Source organism: Tauraco erythrolophus, chromosome Z (genome assembly GCF_009769465.1).
Source record: "Tauraco erythrolophus isolate bTauEry1 chromosome Z, bTauEry1.pri, whole genome shotgun sequence".
NCBI classification, from domain to species: domain Eukaryota; kingdom Metazoa; phylum Chordata; class Aves; order Musophagiformes; family Musophagidae; genus Tauraco; species Tauraco erythrolophus.
The window spans coordinates 1,057,369-1,079,114 of NC_141496.1; the positions used below are offsets into that span (position 1 = coordinate 1,057,369).

At 46.1% G+C, this 21,746-nt stretch overlaps 1 protein-coding gene across 6 annotated transcripts in view; it reads left to right on the plus strand.

The window, feature by feature from the left end:
- The window catches only part of TCF4 (transcription factor 4), a 221,063-nt gene that overhangs the window by 112,074 nt on the left and 87,243 nt on the right, over positions 1 to 21,746 (plus strand). For all 6 annotated transcript variants that reach the window (XM_086629777.1, XM_086629778.1, XM_086629780.1 and 3 more), the window contains one exon: positions 234 to 298. In XM_086629777.1, the coding sequence (XP_086485903.1) occupies positions 234 to 298 (65 nt within the window). The remainder of the gene's footprint in view (positions 1 to 233; positions 299 to 21,746) is intronic.

Below are 21,746 nucleotides of genomic sequence, written 5' to 3' on the forward strand. Positions count from 1 at the left end.
TCTTTCAACCAGACGATTCTATGATTCTGTGATTCCATCATCACCGTCTTTAGCGTGAAAAAGTGTTAATCCCTTTCTGTTGTCTCCGTGCATTCCGCAGTAGCGGTGCCTATTTTACATCTGTAAACAGCCCTAGGAAAACGCGGTGATGATCCGTATAAAAAGCTTGGAAAAGCTGTATATATATCTGTTTATCTCTCTTCTACATTGATTTTTCTTTTTTCTGTTAACAGGTAAAACAGAAAGAGGTTCGTACTCATCGTATGGAAGAGATTCGAATTTACAGGGTTGCCACCAGGTAAGTGAAAGTCTACTCAGCCATAAATACTCCGATAAACGAAGTTGGCTTCTTAAAGCACATCTTAGGAACAGGCTCCATGGGAAACGATGGCTACGGATGCGCGTTTCTCCGAAACGGGCTTGATTTCCAAACACAATTTTTGGAAGCTCCTGCCTGAGCTCATCTCAAGCCAGAAGCTACTGGAGACCGTTAGGACTTGGGTTGACCTGATACCTCCCAACCAGGGCTGCGGTGGGCTCTTGATTATTGTCCCTCCCAACAATGCCGCAGCGTTTGGCGCGTTGGGTCCTTCCCAACCAATTCCCAAAGTGGAAACCGCACCGCAGAGCTTGGGTCAGCCCCCAGCTTTAGAGGGGCTACTGCCATAAATTCGAGTTTTCCTCCAATCTGGACGATGTTGTTTGAAAACAAGGTTGTATTGAGGGATAAAAATGTCTGTGAAAATATGATTTGTTGTCCCTTTTTGTTTCGGAATTGGTTTTGGCTGGGAGTCAAGGCCAGCAGGCTAACAGCGAAGCCGTCTCAGGGGAAGCACGCGTGAGCTCGAAAAATAAAAGTAGTTTAATTAAATAATAAAGCACCGATGGAACACAAAGGTGTAGCACGTGTGCGCCTCTCTGCACTTTGCATTTGCCTACTTTTCAGTCTCCAGAGAAAGTCTCAGCCTAAAAATACTATCACTAGCCAAAAGTCTGTGCTTTCTTTCAAGACAATTGATTTAAAAAAAAAAAAAAAAGTTCTTTTTTCATTTCATTAATTATTTTCATTAATATCGATATTAATCTTGTGTTTAAATTCGTTTTGTTCTTGAAAAGTGCTGGGCGACTTCGCACTTCGGAAAACTAGCGAAATAGTTTAATAACCTTCTTAATAGTCAAAGCTTTATACTGTTCAAATCTGCCAGGGAAAAAAAGAAAATAAATCAACCAACAAAAATGTGTATTATTTCCCTCTAGGAAAGGGAAACACTTGATCCCTTCTTTCCTTTCATATGTCCATGGTCTGTAAAAATGTAGGGAAAGAGTCTATTCTTATGCCGTTGTTTTTAAATATTTAGCGTAGAAAAATGAAACAACTTGAGCAGTTAAACCGAAATTTCTGTTCGTTGGGATGTTTTGCGTGCCGGGCTTGGAGCAGGAGATCCTTGGAAGCTTTTGCTTTCTCTTGGTAGGAGGTAGCAGGATGTGTTCCTGTCCCCAACGCTCGCCCAGCGTTGGGGATGTTGTCCCCAGCGTGTAGCAGCATCCATCCGAGGGTGAGACCCATCTCCTCGGTGGCTCCAGCCTCCTGGAGATCCTGCTCTGCTGCTCTCCTGGCTCTGCTGCCATGTCCCATTTCGACCGAAAACAGACCTTTCTTTGCTGCCTTTTGCTTTTAGTTTTTCTTTCAGTCTGCCTGTGTTGGAACCATCTCCATGAATGAAATTCTTTTGGTGTCAAATAGTAGAGAAATGACTCGGTGTGATGTTCATAGATTTCATAGATTTCTAGGTTGGAAAAGACCTCAGAGATCATCGAGTCCAACCGTCCCTAATCCCCATTAAACCATATCCCTAAGGAGATGTTCCTGCAGCATCACCGCACCCGCCGCGCTGGAAGCGCGGAGGGAGTTAATGCATGTTTTTCCTGAACTATAGCTGTGAGCAATTGTTTTTCACGCTTTGGTGGACCAATTTTGGAGTTTCTGCAGAATTCAGTCGGTGCAGACGTGGTCAGCTCTCTGGGTGGGTCCTTGGTTGTGTCTACATGGCAGTGCTCTATGGTTGTGTAGGGTCAATGAAGAAGTCATGGCAGAAAACCCTACTCACTCTCGTTTTGTATGATTTCATTCCTGAAAAATGTGAGGAATATTAGGAAAATATAAGTGTAAATAGTAAAAATTCCAATCCATGGAATAGGATCTTTCTTTCTGCCGTGTGCACCCGCCTTCTTGAAGCGTAATGGAAAAGGGGATGAAGCAGATGACCAGTGCCCAGACAGGAAGGAGAAAAATTATTTCTAAAATAAGAATCTCGCGAATTCCTGAAAGGTACAGAAGGAATAATGCTTAATGCCGAGGCTGCACCATCTGTTGTCTGTTCTCCAGGCTGCAGAACTATCAGGATCCACCAAATTATTAACAAGTATGAACCTTCAGGCTTAAAAGAAAATTAAAAGCTCCAAACCTCGTGCAAGATCTCTAGGATGTGCTTTCCCCCACGTATTGAGAAAAATGAGCTGATCTAGACAGGAGATCTTGACGAAAACTTGGGGAATTCCAAAGGAAATATCGATGGGGAGATTGTGGATCACCCAGCGTCCTCCTGAAGGCCGGAGTTATCCGAGGGAGCGGAGCGGCGGCGGGAGCTGCGGGAGCTCCCGTTTTCCTAAACCCATGAGGAGCGCTCGGATTTTGTTGATTTCTGAAAGGTAAATTGCTACCTCCAGATGTGATGCATTGCTCTCCGTAGATGAGTTCCTGGAACAATTAAGGAAAACTAAATACCTAACGATATTGAACTTGCTACCTATTAATCTTCCAGTAGGAAAAAAAAAAAAAACCAACAAAAAAACAACTCAACAACCTCTCTTGGCGCAAACGGCGGCGACGATCGAAGGTTTCATCCCCACTGCGTTCACGCCAATGAGAGAAGAGGTCGGAGACGCAGCGACCCGTTTACTTGGAGATGATTTTTCTTTCCGAGCCCAAAACCGTAGCAAATACACCACTGATGACAGTGGGAATGGAAGAAAGCTCGTCTCGGGAACGATTTAATTCCGTTAGAGAGAAGTCAGCGAAGAAACGTGTCGCAAAGTTGTTGTCAAGACGCGTTTGAAACACTGGCTTCATCGGAGCTGATGACAAAAATCTCATTTTGTTCAGTGAAGTCAACATTTTGCACGTTGACTTAATTCTGTGCTACTTAACTGGTTCCCCAAAGATCCTTTTTTTTTTTTTTTTATATGGAGCTGGTTTAGGATGGGATTAACAAGGCAGTAGTGGCAAAAAATAGCGTACCTACTTGATGTCTCTTTATTCTGGTTTCCTAGCCTGTAGTATTGGTTGAGTACTCAGACTGGGTACTCAAACTGTACGTAAGAGCGGAGTATCTGCTGCTTTTTTCCAAGAGCTCCATATAAATGAGCACTGTAGAGAGATAAAGATGGAAAGAACTGGAAGAAGTGATTTGGTAGGTAGAACTGAGCATCTCGGGGAGGTTTTGATTAGATCTAAGGAGGAAATTCTTCACTCTGAGGGTGGTGAGGCACTGGACCAGGTTGCCCAGAGAAGCTGTGGCTGCCCCATCCCTGGAAGTGTTCAAGGCCAGGTTGGATGAGGCTTTGGGCAACCTGGTGTAGAGGAGGGTGTCCCTGCCCATGGCAGGTGGATTGGAACTGGGTGATCTTTGAGGTCCCTTCCAACCCAACCCATTCCGTGATTCCAAGTTGCCCACCGACAGCTGAAAACGAGGGGCTGTGTTGATTCTGCAGTGTTTGTAAAACACCGATATTCCTCAGTGGAGGATCTGGATACACAAAGTACTATTTTTAGACTAATAGTAACGTGTGCCGCTTACGGCCGAGCGGACCCACTACCTGCTCGTAGACGATGAGACCGGGTTTGGGTAATCTAGAGCCACCACGCTCTTCTGAGCAACATTAATTGGAAAAAGTGGCGAGGAAAGAGCTGTAGAATGAGCTCGATGGCTGAAAAACATACGCCGTAGATTTCCAAGGCAACGCACGAGGTTGGATGCGGGAATAAATTCAAGAGTTCTTTGAAAATTTGGATTCTGCCTTTTTGGGAAATGCGCAGGAACAGATACTTTGCTTTTAAGGTGTTTTAACTTAAAGCAAAAGTCCCCAAATCCTGAGATGACTTGTTTTTACTACTAAGTCTTGTAGAAATGTTGGTTTTGGATGGACTGATTTACTTGATGTTCCAGAAATACTCTTGGAGGCCAGTTGGAACCCTCCTGCTGTTAAAAGCTGAATTTGGAATGAAGCGTTAAGGTAAAAGCTAGTGGAGTTACACAAGCTCAGCCAGTTTTGGGGTTTTTTCCCCTTTTTTTTTTTTTTGAAAACACAACTACGACCAAAAATATAATTTTTCTCCAGATTGAGATCCTATCTGCTGGCCTTCAGCTTGATTCAAGATACCGTAGTAAAGAAGACGACCAACCACCGGAACGACGTAGGCGTGATGTTAAACTTTGCTTTTCTTGCAGCTCCAGTCCAAGACCTGGAGCTGAGCGGGGCAGGAGGAGCTGGGGTAGGACCTCTTGTGCCTGGGGCTTCCCCGGTGCTCTGGTGACCAGCAGGACAGTGTTTCCGTGGAGAGCACCTCCGCACCGGCACACAACCTGTCTCCTTTAACTTGCCGCTTCTCCTCTGGCCTCCTTTCAGTATTTTGACTCCTCTTGTCCTCTCTCTCTTCCTCCCTGCTTTCCTGTGCTCTCTTCTTGCTCCAAAGCTTCCACCCCACGCCGTCCCTCCGGAAGCGATGGTCCAGGTTTCCAAGAGCCTTATGATCCAGGGTGCCGTTCCAAGGGAATGTGCCAATTCTGGCTTAGGTTTCTAGAAACTCATTTAAAAGTTCATGCTGACCCAACCAGAGTTCAGCCTTCTCGTAGCTCCTGATATTTTCCTTTATCCGCTCCTGTCGGATCTGACTCCAAATATTTGTTGGACGCTGAAGTCTCTTCGCAGCCACTACACGCTCTTTTCCTGACGTCCCTCTTCTTGCGTGGCTGTGGATCCTCTCTCCTTCACATCCCATCTTTTCTTCCTCCCTGTCCCTCTGGGATGGGTGAGAGGAGCCTTCAACGCACCCTGGGGCTTGTGGCCCCTTCCCAGTTCAGCTGGGACAGCTGAGGCGCTTTCTCAGAAGGTTTTCTTAGGAGATGTGTGGGGTGGTTTATTCTCCCTGTATCGGAGCTCGCTCCGAGGGGAGAAGTCATCGGCGTTTTCTCCTCGAGCAGGTTGCTGCGTGGCTGACGTGCTCCCCGCTTCTCTCCTCTCCCATCCCTTTCTGTCTCCCGCTTACAATGGCGGATGGCACCAAGCTGGGTGGTGTGGTGGACATGCTGGAGGGAAGGGATGCCATCCAGAGGGACCTGGACAGGCTGGAGAGGTGGGCCTGTGAGAACCTCCTGAAATTCAACAAGGCCAAGTGCAAGGTCCTGCACGTGGGTCGGGACAATCCCAAGCACAAGTACAGGCCGGGCGGAGAATGGATGGAGAGCAGCCCTGAGGAGAAGGGCTTGGGGGTGTTGGTTGAGGAGAAGCTCACCATGAGCCGGCACCGTGTGCTGGTAGCCCAGAAAGCCAACCGTGTCCTGGGCTGCATCCAAGGCAGCGTGGGCAGCAGGTGGAGGGAGGGGATTCTGCCCCTCTGCTCTGCTCTCGTGAGACCTCACCTGGAATACTGTGTTCAGCTCTGGGGCCCCCAACACAAGAAGGACATGGAGCTGCTGGAGCAGGTCCGGAGGAGGCCGTGAAGATGATCCGAGGGCTGGAGCACCTCTGCTATGGAGACATAGAGTTGGGGCTGTTCAGCCTGGAGAAGAGAAGGCTCCGGGGAGACCTTGCAGCAGCCTTCCAGTGCCTGAAGGGGCTACAGGAAAGCTGGAGAGGGGCTTTGGACAAGGATGTGTAGTGATGGGACACGGGGTGATGGCTTTAAACTGAAAGAGGGGAGATTTCCATGAGATCTAAGGAAGAAATGCTTTACCATGAGTGGGGTGAGGCACTGTAACAGGTTTCCCAGGGAAGTTGTAGATGCCCCATCCCTGGAAGTGTTCAGGGCCAGGTTGGATGGGGCTTTGAGCAACCTGTTGTAGTGGCAGGTGTTCCTGCGAATGGCAGGGGGATTGGAACTGAATGATCTTTGAGGTCCCTTCCAACCCAACCCATTCCATGATTCCATGATTCTACGACAGGGTTCTGAACTTGTCCCATGGCGGAAGGTGAGGAAAGCCGTGGATTTAATTTTTGACCATTCGCAGCTCCGTGAGCGTAGTGGAGGGAGGATACGACAGACCTTTGATGGAGCTTTTGTGCAGAAGGGCTGACTGCTGCCCAGAAAGGCTGTAAATCTCTGTGGAACATTGTCCTCCTCCTGCAGAGAAGGGAATGGACAGAAATAGCTATCCCCCACTTTCTTCTTCTCCTCCAGAAGTCCTGGAACTTCCTTTTTCTGCTGTGAATTATCGAATTGTTGCAGCATCTCTAATTAGACAAAGAGGAGGCCAGCAAGGACAGAAGGGGGGAAGAAAAAGCAGGAGGGATCATCTTTTTATCTGCTCCATTCTTTTACAAGGTCCTTCTTGATTGAAGGACCTTGAGGTTGAGACTAAGGCATGTTCTGAAATCAGGCTTCTGATTTAAGCCACTGAAGAATAACTGTTACAAAAATACCTCTGGTAGCGTCACACCAGGGCTTCCCACCTCTTGGAGACCTCCCCAATGGACTCAAGTGCGTTCCAGTGCTCTTGGTTGTCTTGAGTTTGATCGATGACACGTTCTCCAGTATCTTGAGGGTTGGTTTTCTTGTTTCCTTTTTTTTACCACCTGCCCACCTTTTCGTAGTAAACCATCAAAAAAGACTGCAGCCAGGGAAGGTGGGAACAGAGGTGGTGCTCTCCGTACTGCCTCTCGTTTGCGCTTTGGTCAACGTCGTTGATTGGTGTTGCATGCCAGAAGTTATTCAATATCATCTCTGTCCTACACCTGCAGTAAAATAACAAAACATTCCTGCACTTAAGGAACATGTGTGTGCGTTGAGATGTTCCACCCCTTCTTTCCAAACAGCTGCTGACGGATTTCAAGATCCATTGTATCTATTCCCTGGAGCCCACCTCTAATAATCGAGACGCATCTGCCATTGCACTATTATAGGCATATGTAGTTTTATTGAAAGCTCTACCTGTATGTATAAAAAAAAAAATGAAATAACTCCTACCTCGATTAAATTGGCAAGCCACCTTTTCCGAAGATCATATTGCAGACCTCCGGAGACGGCGGCGAGTTCATTTTGTTCTTCTGTTACAAATTACTTCGTTTTTTTGTTGTTGTTGTTGCTTAGTCAAATAACTCGATTTCCTCCCGTTTCGATGGCGAGATTCCTTGTCCTAGAATAATTTCTCCTTTGTTCTCCCTCCCTATAAAAAACCACACAAAAGCTGTACGAAAGTGATGAAAGATACCTAAAGGACCAAGAAATTTAGGCTCCGACGTAATCTTAGAATCATAGAATCATAGAATGGTTAGGGCTGGAAGGGACCTTCAAAGGTCATCTAGTCCAACCCCCCTACAAGGAACAGGGATATCTCCAACTAGATCAGGTTGCTCAGGGCCTCGTCCAACCTGGCCTTGAACGTCTCCAGGGATGGAGCATCCACCACCTCTCTGGGCAACCTGTTCCAGTGTTCTACCACTCTCATGGTAAAAAATTTTTTCCTAATATCCAATCTTATCGCCAATCCATTTTTTTGTGATTAGATGCGCGGCGTCAACGAAAGCTCCAGCGCTTTGTTTATTTGCTTTTTGAGTATTTGACCCCCTCTGTCTTCTTCTACGTACTTACCAGCCACAGTTGTGCATGGATGCGACGTGCCTCGTAGGAAACACGGCCCAAAATAAAATCCCGCTGGATCCTACGTGTAGCCTTTGGCCAAAGGACGTGCAAAAAGAAAGAGCTCCTTCCCCTTGAGCCCAGGATTCCTTCTTGGTGGTTCCAGCCATGCTAGACCTCTTACGTAGGTTTAATCTTGCGTGTGGAGTAAGGAGATGGAGTAGGTGTACTCAGAATCCGGTTTTCCCCAACTTTTTCAGTACACATTCCTGCCCCACGGACAAACGGTCGATGCGAGCGGATGAAATTTTGGCTACCGTGAGATTGGTGGTGAAAGCCCTGGTTGAGATCAGTGGGGCTGAATTTCCCCTGGTAATTTCTCCTTCTAGTCGGAGAAGATTCACCTCTGTTGTTGCTTCTGCTCAAACATCTCATTTTGGGAGGTGGAATCATTGCTCCTGCTCCAGAAATTAGTTCCAGCGCCCATAAACTATCCTCCTGTGATCGTAAGCACGTTGTGGACTAATGTTTTTGATGTTACAGCACTAAAATAATGACATAAGAGATAAAATTTCCGTGTTCATCAAACGTATTAAAGGAACCGACTTAAGTTCAGATGTCTGAATGGCTCATTTAGCAGAATTCCTCATGCATCCAGAAAGACACGGCTTCATTGTCCGTGTCATAATTGAAGAAGCGCTGAAACCCAACGCTGCAATTTAGCGGCGAAAGGAGCGCTTTCCTCTTCGCCCTTCGGATCAAATGTTAAGCTGAGGGCTATTTTGTTGGAAGGGAGCATTCCAAGGGCACCTTTCTGGAGCTCATGACCTGGCAACAGGATAACGCTGCGATTTCTGTTGTGGTTGGAGCTTGGTTTGCCTCCGTAGTCGCCGCACTCCGACGTTCCGTGCTATCGTGAACGCGATGAAGAGGGGAGCGATGTTGGCCTGTGGTTGTACTGGGGCAGGTTGTGGGCTCACTGTGCTGCACGTCACTGGTTCAGGTCTGGTCAGTGTTTGATGGAAGACCTCCAGCGAAAAGGCAGGCTGCGCTTTGACTGATTCCGGCAAATTTACGGACTCAGAATTGACTGTTGAGTGCTGCGGCGTACAAAGGTGATAGCTGGGGATGTTCTTGGCATCTAAGGTATGGTTTGGCAGGTTTTGCTGATGTAAATGCATTAAAAAAGCAAAAAATTGGTCCAGTGGAGTAACAGCTGAAGCCATTTTCGTTGCATAGTTGGTGCAAACAGCGGCGTTTCTCAACCATTCCTTGCTTTCTCCAAAGACAAGTCTCCCATGTAGCCACGTGTTGATGTCAACCTGTTCCTTTCCCTGGCTCCCATGTTCTTTTGGAGTCATTTGTGTAATGAACCTTCTAGGCCTGTTAGATAGAATCATAGAATGGTTAGGGTTGGAAGGGACCTCAAAGATCATCTAGTTCCAACCCAGCTCAGCTCAAGTTTGAGCAAGTTCTGAAGAAAAATTGGTCCACGTTTTGGACCATCAGAAATTCGTAGAGTGTGATGATTGTGAGGACAAGGATATAGTCTCGCTAAAGACACTACAGCTTTACTCACAGAATCGTTGAGGTTGGCACCTCTGAGGGTCTCCGTGTCCAACCCAAACCATTCTGTGATTCTGTGCCCAGATGGGTTTTGATTATCTCCAGGGATGGAGACTGCACAACCTCTCTCCAGTGTTTGACCTTCAGTAAAAAAGTGTTTTCTTGTGTTTAACTGGAATTTCTGTAGTCCAGGCTGTGCCCGTTGCTGAGTTACCAAGTGGTTTGGGTCACTGACTTCCAGAAGGTTCAGTAAATCTCTGATTTTTACTGGCAATTCTGTGCAAACATGGAGAGAGGAGGAGGAGCTCACGTGTGTGCAACGTGTACGCACACGTACGTCGCACGCATACTCAGCACCTACTCGTACGTTTAGATCTTACAAAGGATTGTGATAGATGTAAGGTAGCTGTAAGAAATGGACCTAATTTCTGACCCTTCTGAGACACAATAGTCTTGTCTTCTGGGACCGGTTGTCTTTTGAGGGTCATCTTCTGGTCCTCTCCGGTGTTTCTCCCAACATTTCAGTGGTAGAGTTGCCCTTTCTCTGGAGGCATCTGCCTTCCAGAGCTTCTCACCTGTTCTGACTCCTCTTGGACTCAACTAGTTTGTGTTTTATCGTTGGGTTTGGGTGTTTTTCTGTGTGTTTCTACAGAAACCTTATCCCCATCCTGTCCAGACCATGACTGAGGTCTCAACATCACCCGACGCACACAGAAATCAAGAGGTTATTTTAAATATTCTTTCTTTTTCTGGTGACCAACTTGTTTCTGAACTTGTTGGTCTCCCACGGTTGCCACAAACCCTCACGGCCACTTCGGTAGCGTTTGCCTTTGGCTGTTGCGTCGCTCATTTCCAGTAGACCAGCCCAAAGTCCAGAACGTCACATACAGAACAGCTCGAGGTGGAGAAACAGGATCTTTTTCACGAGCACGGATAGATACGGAACGCTGATTATTAAAATAATCGCTGTTTTCAAAATGCGTCACCTGTGGAATTTCTTCACCTGTGTTTCCAAATATTCTTTGGAAAGGTCCAGATAAACACAAACTCAACAAGCTGTATATTTTTCACAGAAAGCTCTTTAACTTCCTCCTTCTTAAGAGCTGGAGGAAAAAAAAAAGAAATATGTTTACATCCCACTTGGAAATCTGTGTTTCAGCGTGGCAGCGTTACTTGGTTGGTGTCTGGTGCCAGTCTGAGCCATCGGACCAGCCTGGCATCAGCACTGACCTCAGTGATATTATTCCTTTGGTAGTGATAGGACAAGGGCAATGGCTTTAACCTAAAAGAGGGGAGATTTTGATGAGATCTAAGGAAGAACTTCTTCCTTCTGAGGGTGGTGAGGCACTGGACCAGGTTGCCCAGAGAAGTCGTAGATGCCCCATCCCTGGAAGTGTTCAAGGCCAGGTTGGATGAAGCTTTGGGCAACCTGGTGTAGTGGAGGGTGTCCCTGCCCATGGCAGGGGGGTTGGAACTAGATGATCTTTGAGGTCCCTTCCAACCCAACCCATTCCATGATTCCGTGACACCTCCAGCCTTGCTTCTATTGTTGCGTGATTCATTCCTTTGCTTCTTGGCTTAAAAAAGGAGCAGTTACTTTTGACGAGTAGAGATTTCTGGGACTGTATGAGGATCTGAATCCTCCCAGCTATTTATGTATGGAATAATTAAAAACAATGACTAAGTTCTGCTATCAGCCTGCCTAAAAAAAGAAAACCCTCTGATACCTCAAACACACAAGCGACATCGAATGGCTGTAGAGTTGTCATGGAGCCTTCTCCGCTCCTTTCCTAATTCTTTGTCTTCACCCATCTGAAGACCCTTTTCCACCTTGTTTCGATTCCTCATTCGGCAGGACAACAAGGCGCGACGCGTTGCAGGTGAGTCAAGATGTGGGTCCTTGAGTCCCGCCTACGTGCTGGGTGACCGGGAGATGCCTCCCCACTTATCCGAAGGGCTCCCTGGAGCGTTGCGTAGCTCTTCCCAGAGACACGGGGCAGAGGAACGCTCGGAGCCCCCGTTCCCCGCGCGACGTCTCCCGGGTTGGAGGTGGCCGGGGGTGGCATGGCCACGTGGTGAGCTGGGTTTAGCTGAATCATCTTCCCTTAATCCTCTGCCAAAGAGCAGAAACCCACATTTTCGGTGCCGCGATGCCCAAGTTAGGACTCTACATCTGTAGATCCGTCCACCAACGACTGAGCGATGCCTTGTGGTGTGTCTTTCTCGCTTCCCCTTTCCTGTTTTGCTTGATTTTCATTGTTCCCCTTTCGTAGCCTTTGGGTTTTTCTTGGGGGGGGGTGCGGTTCCCCTCCCCGTAACCAACTGGTGTTTCGCCGTAGCGATGGTTTGAGGGTGAGGGATCCGTGGCCGGGGTTCCGTGCGTCCCTCGCAGGTGGAGGAGCAGGACTTGGAACTATTTTCACTCCTTTAAAAATATCTATTTCCTTCTGTTCTCCCACCGTGCCTCCACCCTGCTCCGACTCATCTCCTCCACCTTCTTCAACTTGGGGAGCAGCATTTTTCAAACATTTCCCACTGCTCCCCCCGACTTTCCTCTGCCTTCGAGAAGCGCCGAACGCATTGGTGGTGCTTAATAAATAATAAATACTAATAATTCCACGGGACCCGGGTAGTTCCTTTTGCAGCAGCTGAGGAACGTGGCTGCCAGGCAGCCGAGCCGTGCCGCGGTATGTTTAGCACCGATGGAGAAGTTCATATTTTTATTTCGGTTGGAAGTTAATGACAGAATATAACCATCTGTCTGCGTGTTTGTAGGTCTTTTTTTTTTTTTTTTTGCCTTTTTTTTTAAAAAAACCCCACGTTTTCTTTCTTTGAAAATGGATCCTCGTCGAGTGTCAGGAGAAAATGTTTCAAAAATAGTAAAGATATAAGCGAGGCTATAGGTAGAGTTTAGGGGTGTTGCCCACATCCTTGTCTTTCCAAAGCATCTGGGAAAAAAATGCATATAAAGCCGAATAAAAAACGACTGTATCACTGAAATATAACTCACTTGGGTGTTCCTCAGACTCTTTTTTTTCCATACGTGGTGACCTTTGCGTTGGATAACGAGGTGCTGTGACAAATCCGATTTTGGGGGAGCGCTGTGTTTTTATTATTTCATGGAATGCCAAAAATGGCAATGAACGGCCCAGCGTGTTTTAGGCATCACAGAGAAAATGAGCAAGAAGCTGCCCAGTGCTTTGTGGTGCCTTGTTGTCATGTCTTCTCCATGACGTGGAAGGAGTGATGGGCTGCTGTAGCTAACCAACATAGTCTTCAGTGAAGAAGGAGAAGATAGGAAATAGGTTGTTTGCCCAGTTTGAAAATCCTCCTTGCCTTCTTGGTCCTGAAACGTAAAATTTTAAGAACCTCAGACAAAGGGTTTTTTTGAGGCCATCTTGGGTTGGAACTAGATGACCTTGAAGGTCTCTTCCAACCCAAACCATTTTATGATCAAGAGGAGTCACCCATCTCTTACCCTCTGTCTATGTCTTGTTGGGAACAAAGCTCCTCTGCCTTTTCCTGATGTCCTCTCACTGACTGTTGTCCAAAACACTACTCAGTAGTCTCATCCTGGTTCACTGCTCCTCTTTTTTTAAACCTTGGGCATGGAAGAGTGATAATTTTCCGTGCATCCTTACTCTTTCCTTTTTAATATGTATTTCCAGTTTAAATCAATCATTTTTAGAAGTTGTTTTTCATGGTGGACAGGCTTTGTGAAGACTTAGTGAGAAACCACGTTTGCAGTTAGAGCAAATCACCACTCTGCTCTTCTGGCAACGTCAGAAGAGTTCTGGAGCAGCACTGTCCTCCATCCCTGGGCATCAGATACCGGCGTCACATCTGGAAATCTCTATCCATCGTCACGTTTTACGGGCACGTGGCGCATCCCGATAGCGTGACAGTAGATTTGATGTGATCGTACACGTGATGGTTTTGGAAATGCAGGTGTACAACAGGAAGACACTTTTTGCTTCTTGTTTGGAAGTAGCCCAGCAAGGATCAATGAGGCTTCTTCCCTGTGGACTCTTGCTGCCATTTCCGGGTCGGAGAACGTCAATGCTTTGCCAGTGTCATTTCATTTTCCAGTTACTAGAATCTTGTTCTGGAGTCACCTGGTTTTACAGATTTTGCCATGTAACTTCTGGCTCTTTGCTTTTCTTCTGCTTCATAGAATGAATCATAGAATGGTTTGGGTTGGAAGGGACCTCAAAGATCATCTAGTTCCAACCCCCCTGCCATGGGCAGGGAAATCCTACACTACACCAGGTTGCCCAAAGCCTCATCCAACCTGGCCTTTGTTCCTGTATCAATTTGATTGCTCTAAGAGATGTTGTGTGTATCTCCTTAGGATGTCAAGTAAAATCAAGAACAGAGCAGCATCTCTGAAACTTTGCCTCTCCTCTCTGCTCCTGCTCAGCCTGATATTTCTTTTCTGTAGACCAATTCAGCATAGTGGCTTTGATTTATTTCTTCAAAACTTCTTTTTCAGATAAACCAAGTAGATATTTTGTGACAACTTTTGTCCTTAGTCTTAGGCTGGAGCGGTGGTACCGTCCCTGCGGAGCTCTACTCCACATCAACTCTTTTCTGCATCTTTTGACTCTGGAAGAGTTGCTGTGTCTTGAGTTAGTTCCGTGCGTGCAAGCTGGAGTAAAGGGCTGTGTAGAGTAGACGTAAGAGAAGACCCCGAGGGAAGCAGGTGTCAGCATAAAAAAGTGCTTTTTTTGCCCTTTCTGATTTCTCCTCGCAGCTGAATTTGCCAATGTTGTCGTCGGCGTAGGGTGACTCTCGTTTTTCGTCCTGTCTCACGTGCAAGGTGACCTCAACTTTGCAGACTTGACTCGAATCTGCCTTTGTGCCTTATTCAGCCTCAGCTCCGCGCTGCGACGGAATGTATCCGTGTCCATTTTAGCTTTGTGGAAAAAGATGGTGAGTAGCAGAGGGAAATTTCAAATAGAGGAGAAAAGAAAGTTCCTGGTTTCAATACCACGAGTGTCATTAGTTGGGTTTAGGTGCCTTTGCAGAACGTGGTTCTGGAGAAGATCGATGGGACTTTCTACCACTGAAAACATAAGGCTCCTGTAACGGGAAACACGATTTTGATACTCAAACTGCTCAAGTTTAGATTTTTAACAGACCTTTCCCAAGAAAACGATGGCAACGTACACCAGCGTCGTGTCTTTGCATCGTTCCTATCCGTTTACGTAGGTCCTGGGAAGGTCATGGCTCATCTTCTGGAAAGAACCTGATTTTTTTTTCAGTTGTCTCATTCAGGTGGGAATCCATCCGTCCTTTCTCCAGCTTTTCCATTCCTCGGGGAGGTCTCTTCCCTGCTCCTCTGCGTAAAGACGTGAGTTTTAACTAAGCCACCATCATTTCCTTACCTGCACGACGCAGAAACGCACCAGCCTTCGGCCTCGAGCGCCACCAGATCGTTTGAGGACACGCAAACAGCTTTTAGTCGAACGATAATGATTTTTTTGGGGGTTGTTTTCCCCTACAAAATCTCGCTTCTTCATCAAAAAGGAGGAAGCTGTTGTTTATCTTGCCGGCTGGTGAATATTAAGAAGTTAAAAAAAAATAAAAATCTGAGGCACTTAAAATATTTAGCACGGGTTTTGTTATTTTATTTTTTTTTTTTGGACAGGAAGTTTCTTTGGTCTCTCAGATGTTTTTACGGTAACTTTTCTTTGGTGAAAAATATTACGAACAGAAGTTCCGAAAAATGCCGTTTCCCGTGCATTTGAACTTCTCGGAGGCTTTTCCTGTGTTCTCCTATTCAAAGGGAAAAACAAGAATTATATCATTAAAAATGGGAATTGAGCCACGAAACACCTTTTTAAGACGGAGGCATGTCAGGATATTTTTCCCTGTCTGAGACAGCTCGAGCCAGGATTTTTATTGTAAGCTCTTTGTAGTCGGATGCTTACACAGGGAAAAACGACGATAATTGACTTGTTAGGTGAACAGGTCTCTTTTTTTAGGGTTTGTACTAATTTGCCAGCCTTTTTTTCAACATTTTGAAGCAAGCAGTGGTAGGACATCCTTCCTGAATCCCGTCGAAGCGCTTACTTGAGCTGAAAAAAAAGCAGAGCCCAACGAAAGCTGCTCTTGCCAGCAAGTCTTCGGTGTTTTTTCTCGGAAAAAAAAACCCAGCACAAACTCATTTCTGCATGTCATTAATCCTCACTGTCTCCTCTCCATCTCCCCCACCATAAGTGACCGCGATGCTGATACCTACCAGATGGTATAGGATTGGAGATGTTTGAAAAAGTGGGTACTTATGGATGTTCTGAACTTCAGTGGTGCGTAGAAATACAGATATTTGGGTCCTGGAAGGTTACTGTGAAAAACAGGGATACCAGGACATGTGTTTCCTAATTTAGTGAGCAGTTCCTATATATACCCCGACAAAAACTGGGTTTTTCTGATCATTGAGCCCTATAGTAAATGATAATTTTCTTTTTTGGACTATATAAATATTCTGATAGATTCACATTTTCGTCCCTGAAATATCTTCCCATGTGTACCGAGCTGACATTTTTGAGTCGAATGGGTATGGGAGGGCTTTTGGGATAAATTCAGAAGATGCTGTAGATCAGCTGAGCTCCCTGACGATGCGGCAGACCTGTTATCCAGCAGCACCGCGGCGCGCCGGAAAAACACCGCAGACAATGCTTCCCTCTATTCGGCGCTCCCCGAAAATCCAGCTGCTGTCCGTGGGCCAAATTCTTCCCTCATTAACACCCCAGGAGGCCCCCAGTGACTTCAGAGGCTTTATCCTGGGCTAAACTGAGGGCTGTTTAATTCCATCCCAAATCTTCTCTCCTGGAAAACGACTCTAGCGGTGTGCTTCGGATAATAGTTGCGTCAAGCCAAAGCAAAGAACGTGGGAGCGCTGTCGAGGTCCAAGGCACTGGATTTTCATGATGTTTGACTGAGCGTGGATCGTTCTGGGGTGAATTTTCCCAGTAATGGGCTGTTCCACAGCTCCGGCGTGGGGTTAACCCTCGCTGGGAGCCACGCAGAGCAGCTTCAGCCGCTACAAAGGTTGGTTGGAGCTGGGTCTGCATCGCGCCTTGGCCGTCTGCGATACCAGGACGTTGCAAAAGCAACTAAAACCCAAACCCAGCTCTTTTCCTGGGGACAGTTAGCAGCACGGGAGAGCTTTCTAGCCCAAAACCACTGGGCTTTGACCCAAGTCCCTTTGAGCGCTCCATCTCGTCTTCCCCAGCCACGGGGAATTGTATGGCACACACGATTTCATAGAGTCATGGAATGGTTTGGGTTGGAAGGGACCTCAAAGATCATCCAGTTCCAACCCCCCTGCCATGGGCAGGGACACCCTCCACTACACCAGGTTGCTCAAAGCCTCATCCAACGTGGCCTTGAACGCTTTTTCATCCTTGAACACAACATTTGATGTCTGGCTGGGTGTGTTTGGGTGTGTGTGTACGCTCCTACGTGGACGTTACGCATCAAATAGAAGCATCTCTACCGCCGCGTTTTGCTGATCTTGGCAGCAGTGGAAGCAGTAGGGTTTTCATTTGAAAGGAGGAGGAATTTGTCCTAAAGGAGGAATTTCCAGCTCCGAGGATTCAAGCCGAAAGCGTGCAGCAGAAAACAGTAAATTGAGCAAAAGGCTGCACTTTACAAAACTCCTTAGCGGAGGAGAAATTCCCTTCTTCCCTTGGAAATTTTTGTGCCTTGTACTTGGTCGGTTGAGTCACTTTTCATCCCTTTTTTCCCATTTATTTTACTCAAGCTTCAGAAAAACAGCAGAGAGCGCGCGGTTGATGGGGAAATCGTTCACTGTAAATGTGAAAGATGGGGCTCGTTAATGCAAACAAGTAACTAACCTTTAGTGATAATCAAGCAGCAGCGTAATAATCGGAGTCATCGTGCCTAATGGTGAATGAAGGGATGGGAAGAAGCAAGCAAACACCAGGAGTAAATGTGGGGAAAATTAGGTAAGAAGTTACAAATTATTATTTTTTTTTTTTCCTTACCTGAGATGGATGCTCAGGAAGAAATTTGAAATCATCCCTGGCCAGAGGTGCTTGAACTTCAGGTTGTATTTAAGAGCGTTCCGTGTCCGTGCAACGCTGCCGAAACGGATAAAGGAACTTGGAAAAGTTGCTGGTGTTGTGCTGATGTTGTATTCAGGGACTGGGAAAAATGACTCCAGAAAGGTTTAACCATCAAGAGCAATTTGAAATTCTGCAGAGGAAGAGAGAGTGAAAAAATTCAAAATTAAAAAAAAAAAAAAAAGACACCGAACTTAGCAAACTCATACTGATGACATTAATGCACAAGGGTTGGTTGAACATGAAAAATTATTTGCAAATACCTGCAAGCATTTTTTTAATGGAAAAGGTCAAAGTCAAAAGAAAACTGCTGAACGCTGCGCGCAGCCATCTGAAGGTGCTGCCCTAGAAGGCAGAAGAAATGAAACAGAAGGTTATTTGCCGTCAGATAGAGAAAATAAAAAATCAACATATTAAAATTTCCCTCACTTCATACACGTGAATCTTCTTGGAGAAAAAAAAAAAAAAAAAAAAAACAACAAACCTCTGTGAAAAATTAAATCTCAGTGAAAGAAGTTGTTTTGTTCTCTAAAATTGAAAATTTTTCTGCAAATGCTTTGAGGAAGGACGGTCGGTTGAGTGAAAAAACAACGCTTGGAAACACGCTCGGCGAAACTCGGGGCAATTATTTATTTCTCTGTGTTTGCCATCAATGGGCTGCAATTTCCACTTGGCATTGGAGAGAAATCCTGGACCTGAATGACGCAGAAGATTTTACTGAGAGCTGCCAAATTTTCCCGAAAGCCAAAGAAAAGGAGTGTTTTGTAGGAATCGGGACAGATTCTGAACAGATGCCCTGATAGGCACATGAGAAGTGGAAATTTAGTTTCCTAATTTGATTAAAACCAGAGGATTGAAATCACAGAAGGAAATAACCAAGAAATGATTCAGATGTGGATGCGGCATGACTTAGTTAACTTGACTTAAGTGAAAATTCATAAACTGAGGATAGAGCAGCTGAAAGCTGGATGATGAGATATTATCCTGTGTCCTGGGATTTCGCTAAAGGAGAGGAAAACAGGACAGTTAGAAATTTGTTGTATTTAGAAAAAAAAAAAAAATCTCAAAAATCACCTCCTATTCATCTGTTGCAGCGTAAATTAGATGCGATTTCAGCAAATTTGAGTTGCTTTATTTGTGAATTTTCCAGGGAATAGATGTTGAATAGTCAAATGGAGATGGTTTAAGAGGAATAGGAGAAGAGCAGCTATTTGGCAGGAGAACGGCGGTCACTACCGAGCACGGAAGAGACATTCCGTTGTTGATATTGATTCATAGATTTCTAGGTTGGAAAAGACCTTAGAGATCATCAAGTCCAACCATCCCTCATCCCCATTAAACCATATCCCTAAGTAGATCATCCACCCTATTCTTAAACATTGAGGAGGGTCCCAGTGATCTTTTCCTTTCTGATCTGTTTTTCTGGAAAAAAAAAAACCATAATTCAGTTCCCTGGTACCCCCCAGCAGAGCGGGAGCTCGGTGCTGGTCAGGAGACGTCGGCGCGGGAGCGGAGGGGACAATGCAGAGACACGGCGCTCGAGCCGGGAAGGCCTAAACTCAAATAAAATGGAGCAAACGAGCTTTGATCTTTAAAAGTGTAAAGAATTTTAATTGAAGACGTGGAGGAACATCGTTGAAAATAGCAGGACTCTTTGTTTTTTAGAGAAAGCACATGATTTCTCATCGTTTGCTTTTCAGACGGTAGATTTGGGGCGAGCTTAGCCGATAAAGTCGTGGAAGATACGGCCGCGTGTCCGTATCGGCTGCCAGGTCTACCCCCTGAGTGTGGGCAGAGGAAGGAATGGCCATGCCAAGACGTGCCAAGACGTGCCCCGACGCGCGCGGGCACCTCCAGCTGCCCAGGGCTGCTTCACCATCCTGGAGGGTGGGTGTCCTGGTGCAAGGATTGACCACGTGGTGCTAATCCGTCTCCTTTCAGCCGGTTCTCCGACTCTACCGGCAGATGCCGAGGAATTTGACGGTCTCAGCCTTCATCCCCACCGAGGTTTCTCCCTCTCGGTGGGAGAAACCAGGGGTTCCCCTCCCATTGTGCCCGCGCCGATGCTTCTCCAAGGCTTTGGCCGAGGGGGAACATATGTCCCGCAGTCACTATGGATCCCGTAGGTTGGGAGCGGCGCGCGGGAGCGATGTTCCGAAAAGGAGCTGACTCTGGTTTCATGTAAACCCCGTTTGCTCTTGCCTGCAACGTCCCCGTGATGTTGCGTTTGAAGCTGGATCATGGTGACAGTGTCCAAAAAAAATAGAAAAAAATGTATATCCGGGTGGTCAACAACAACAAAAAAAAAAAGCCTTTTCTGAGATATTTTTCCTTGTTCTGTGTTTTCAGAGCTTTCGGATTACAGCCTTCAAAACTGTTTTCCTTTAATCTGAATTAACTGAATTAATTTTCCTTTAATCTGAATTAAGTGAATTATTAATTTTCCTTTAATCTGAATGAACTGAATTATTAATTTTCCTTTAATCCGAATTAGTAAAACGCAGCACTCGGTCACGCTCTAATCTCACCTGTTTCTAAATTTAAAAAAACCCAAAATATCTTTTTGTCAACGTTATTTTCAGTCCGAAACAAACATTTATATGATTTTCATTTGAAAAGCAAAACTTCAGGTTTGCAATGGAAATAATTTGGGTTTTTCCAGGAGGGATGATATCATATCCGTGTGCTTATTACTTTGCCGTAGTACGTGCGTGTTTTCTCCCATAATTCCTTGATTATTCCCATTTCGGAGGCGCGATTCACTGGTCGCCGACTTCTTTTACAAATGGCTCGAGAGAAGACGGGATGGCGCGTAACGACGCCAAAAAGCCAAAAACGTTGGGATCGATCCCAAATACAGCTGCGTGGCTCAATGGGAAACAAGATTTTGCTGTCGCTGGGGTTTTTTTTTTTTCCCTTTTCTGATTGTTTTTAGCTCAAACCCGTTGACTCTCAACTGGCAAATTCGATACATCGTTAGCTTTGTTTAGTGGGAAGCCAACGGCGGACGGAGCGGGTCTGCGCGTCTGGCGCGTGCCAAGATGCCCGAATGTGCCTGCGGGATTTATCCCGGTGAACTCCAAAGATTTTGCCACGTCTTCCGTCCTGCTTCCACCCTTCTTCCCCTATAGGGAACGTATATATCCATTAAACCCCTCGCCAAAGACCGGAGAGGAGTTTGACGGATGTAACGGTCGCCTTTGAAGCTCGCCGCTTCGTAGCGGTGAATATGAACTCCGGTGCCGAATGACTCAGTGTGTTGGGAAGATCCAAGTTGGAGCAAACGCCGGCTCCGAAGGCTGCGGAATCGATGACGTTGGGCTTTGCCAACGTTTTCTCCCGCTCTTTGTTGCAGGCCGTTAGCGGCGGGACACGTAGGCTGAACGGTACTAAATGCCCATTGTTCCTTTCACAACCATCTTGGAATAACTACCTAGATATTTTTAGCTTCATTATCCCGCCCGGAGCGCTCGGTGAGGTCCCCGGAACGCACAACCCCACCTCTTTTTTGTTGTCCTTGTTGCAGAAAAAGCTGTTTAGATCCCAGCGCTTGGATTTAATTTGTTGTCCGTGAGCTACGTAGCGTTAATTAGGAGCCGACGGGAGGGCCACCTGCGCCCGGCGTGGGAGCCTCCGCGGGGCCCAAGGGTGGCCCACCCCGGCTCCTGGCCGCTTTCCGGGGTGCCGAAGGCCATCGGGAGTCCAGCACCTACCTGTTAGGTCAAGAGGAAGGATCGGTCGGTAGAAAGTGCAACTGGTGGTAATGGGAGGCGTTGGCTCAACATGCAGCCTTTAAGACCGGGATGTGTTTTTCCTTCTAATATCATAATATAAATTTGGAATTTTTTTTTTTTTCTTCTCTGTAGAAACCTCTACATCTTTTTATAGAGAAAAATGTTCAGATTAAAAAAAAAAAAATAGGGTGTACATACAATTTACACTGCTAAAGCCAATCTTGTTTAATCGAAACGAGTTTGCAAACGCCGTCTTTTATACATTTGAGTTGGGTTTGGGGATTTTATTTTATTTTTTTTTTTTTTTTGGAAGGCAAATGGGATGTAGTAGGCTGGATATAGGAATTTCTGCAGCTGATGGCTCCAAGTCTTTCAGACTACCCGACATATGGATAAACCATGCACAGATTTAGCAGGTCTGTCTTTATGTTAAAACGTATACGTGATAAAAATATATGACTTGCAGAGACTTTTCGGGGGTTAGCGCCGTTTCATTCGGAA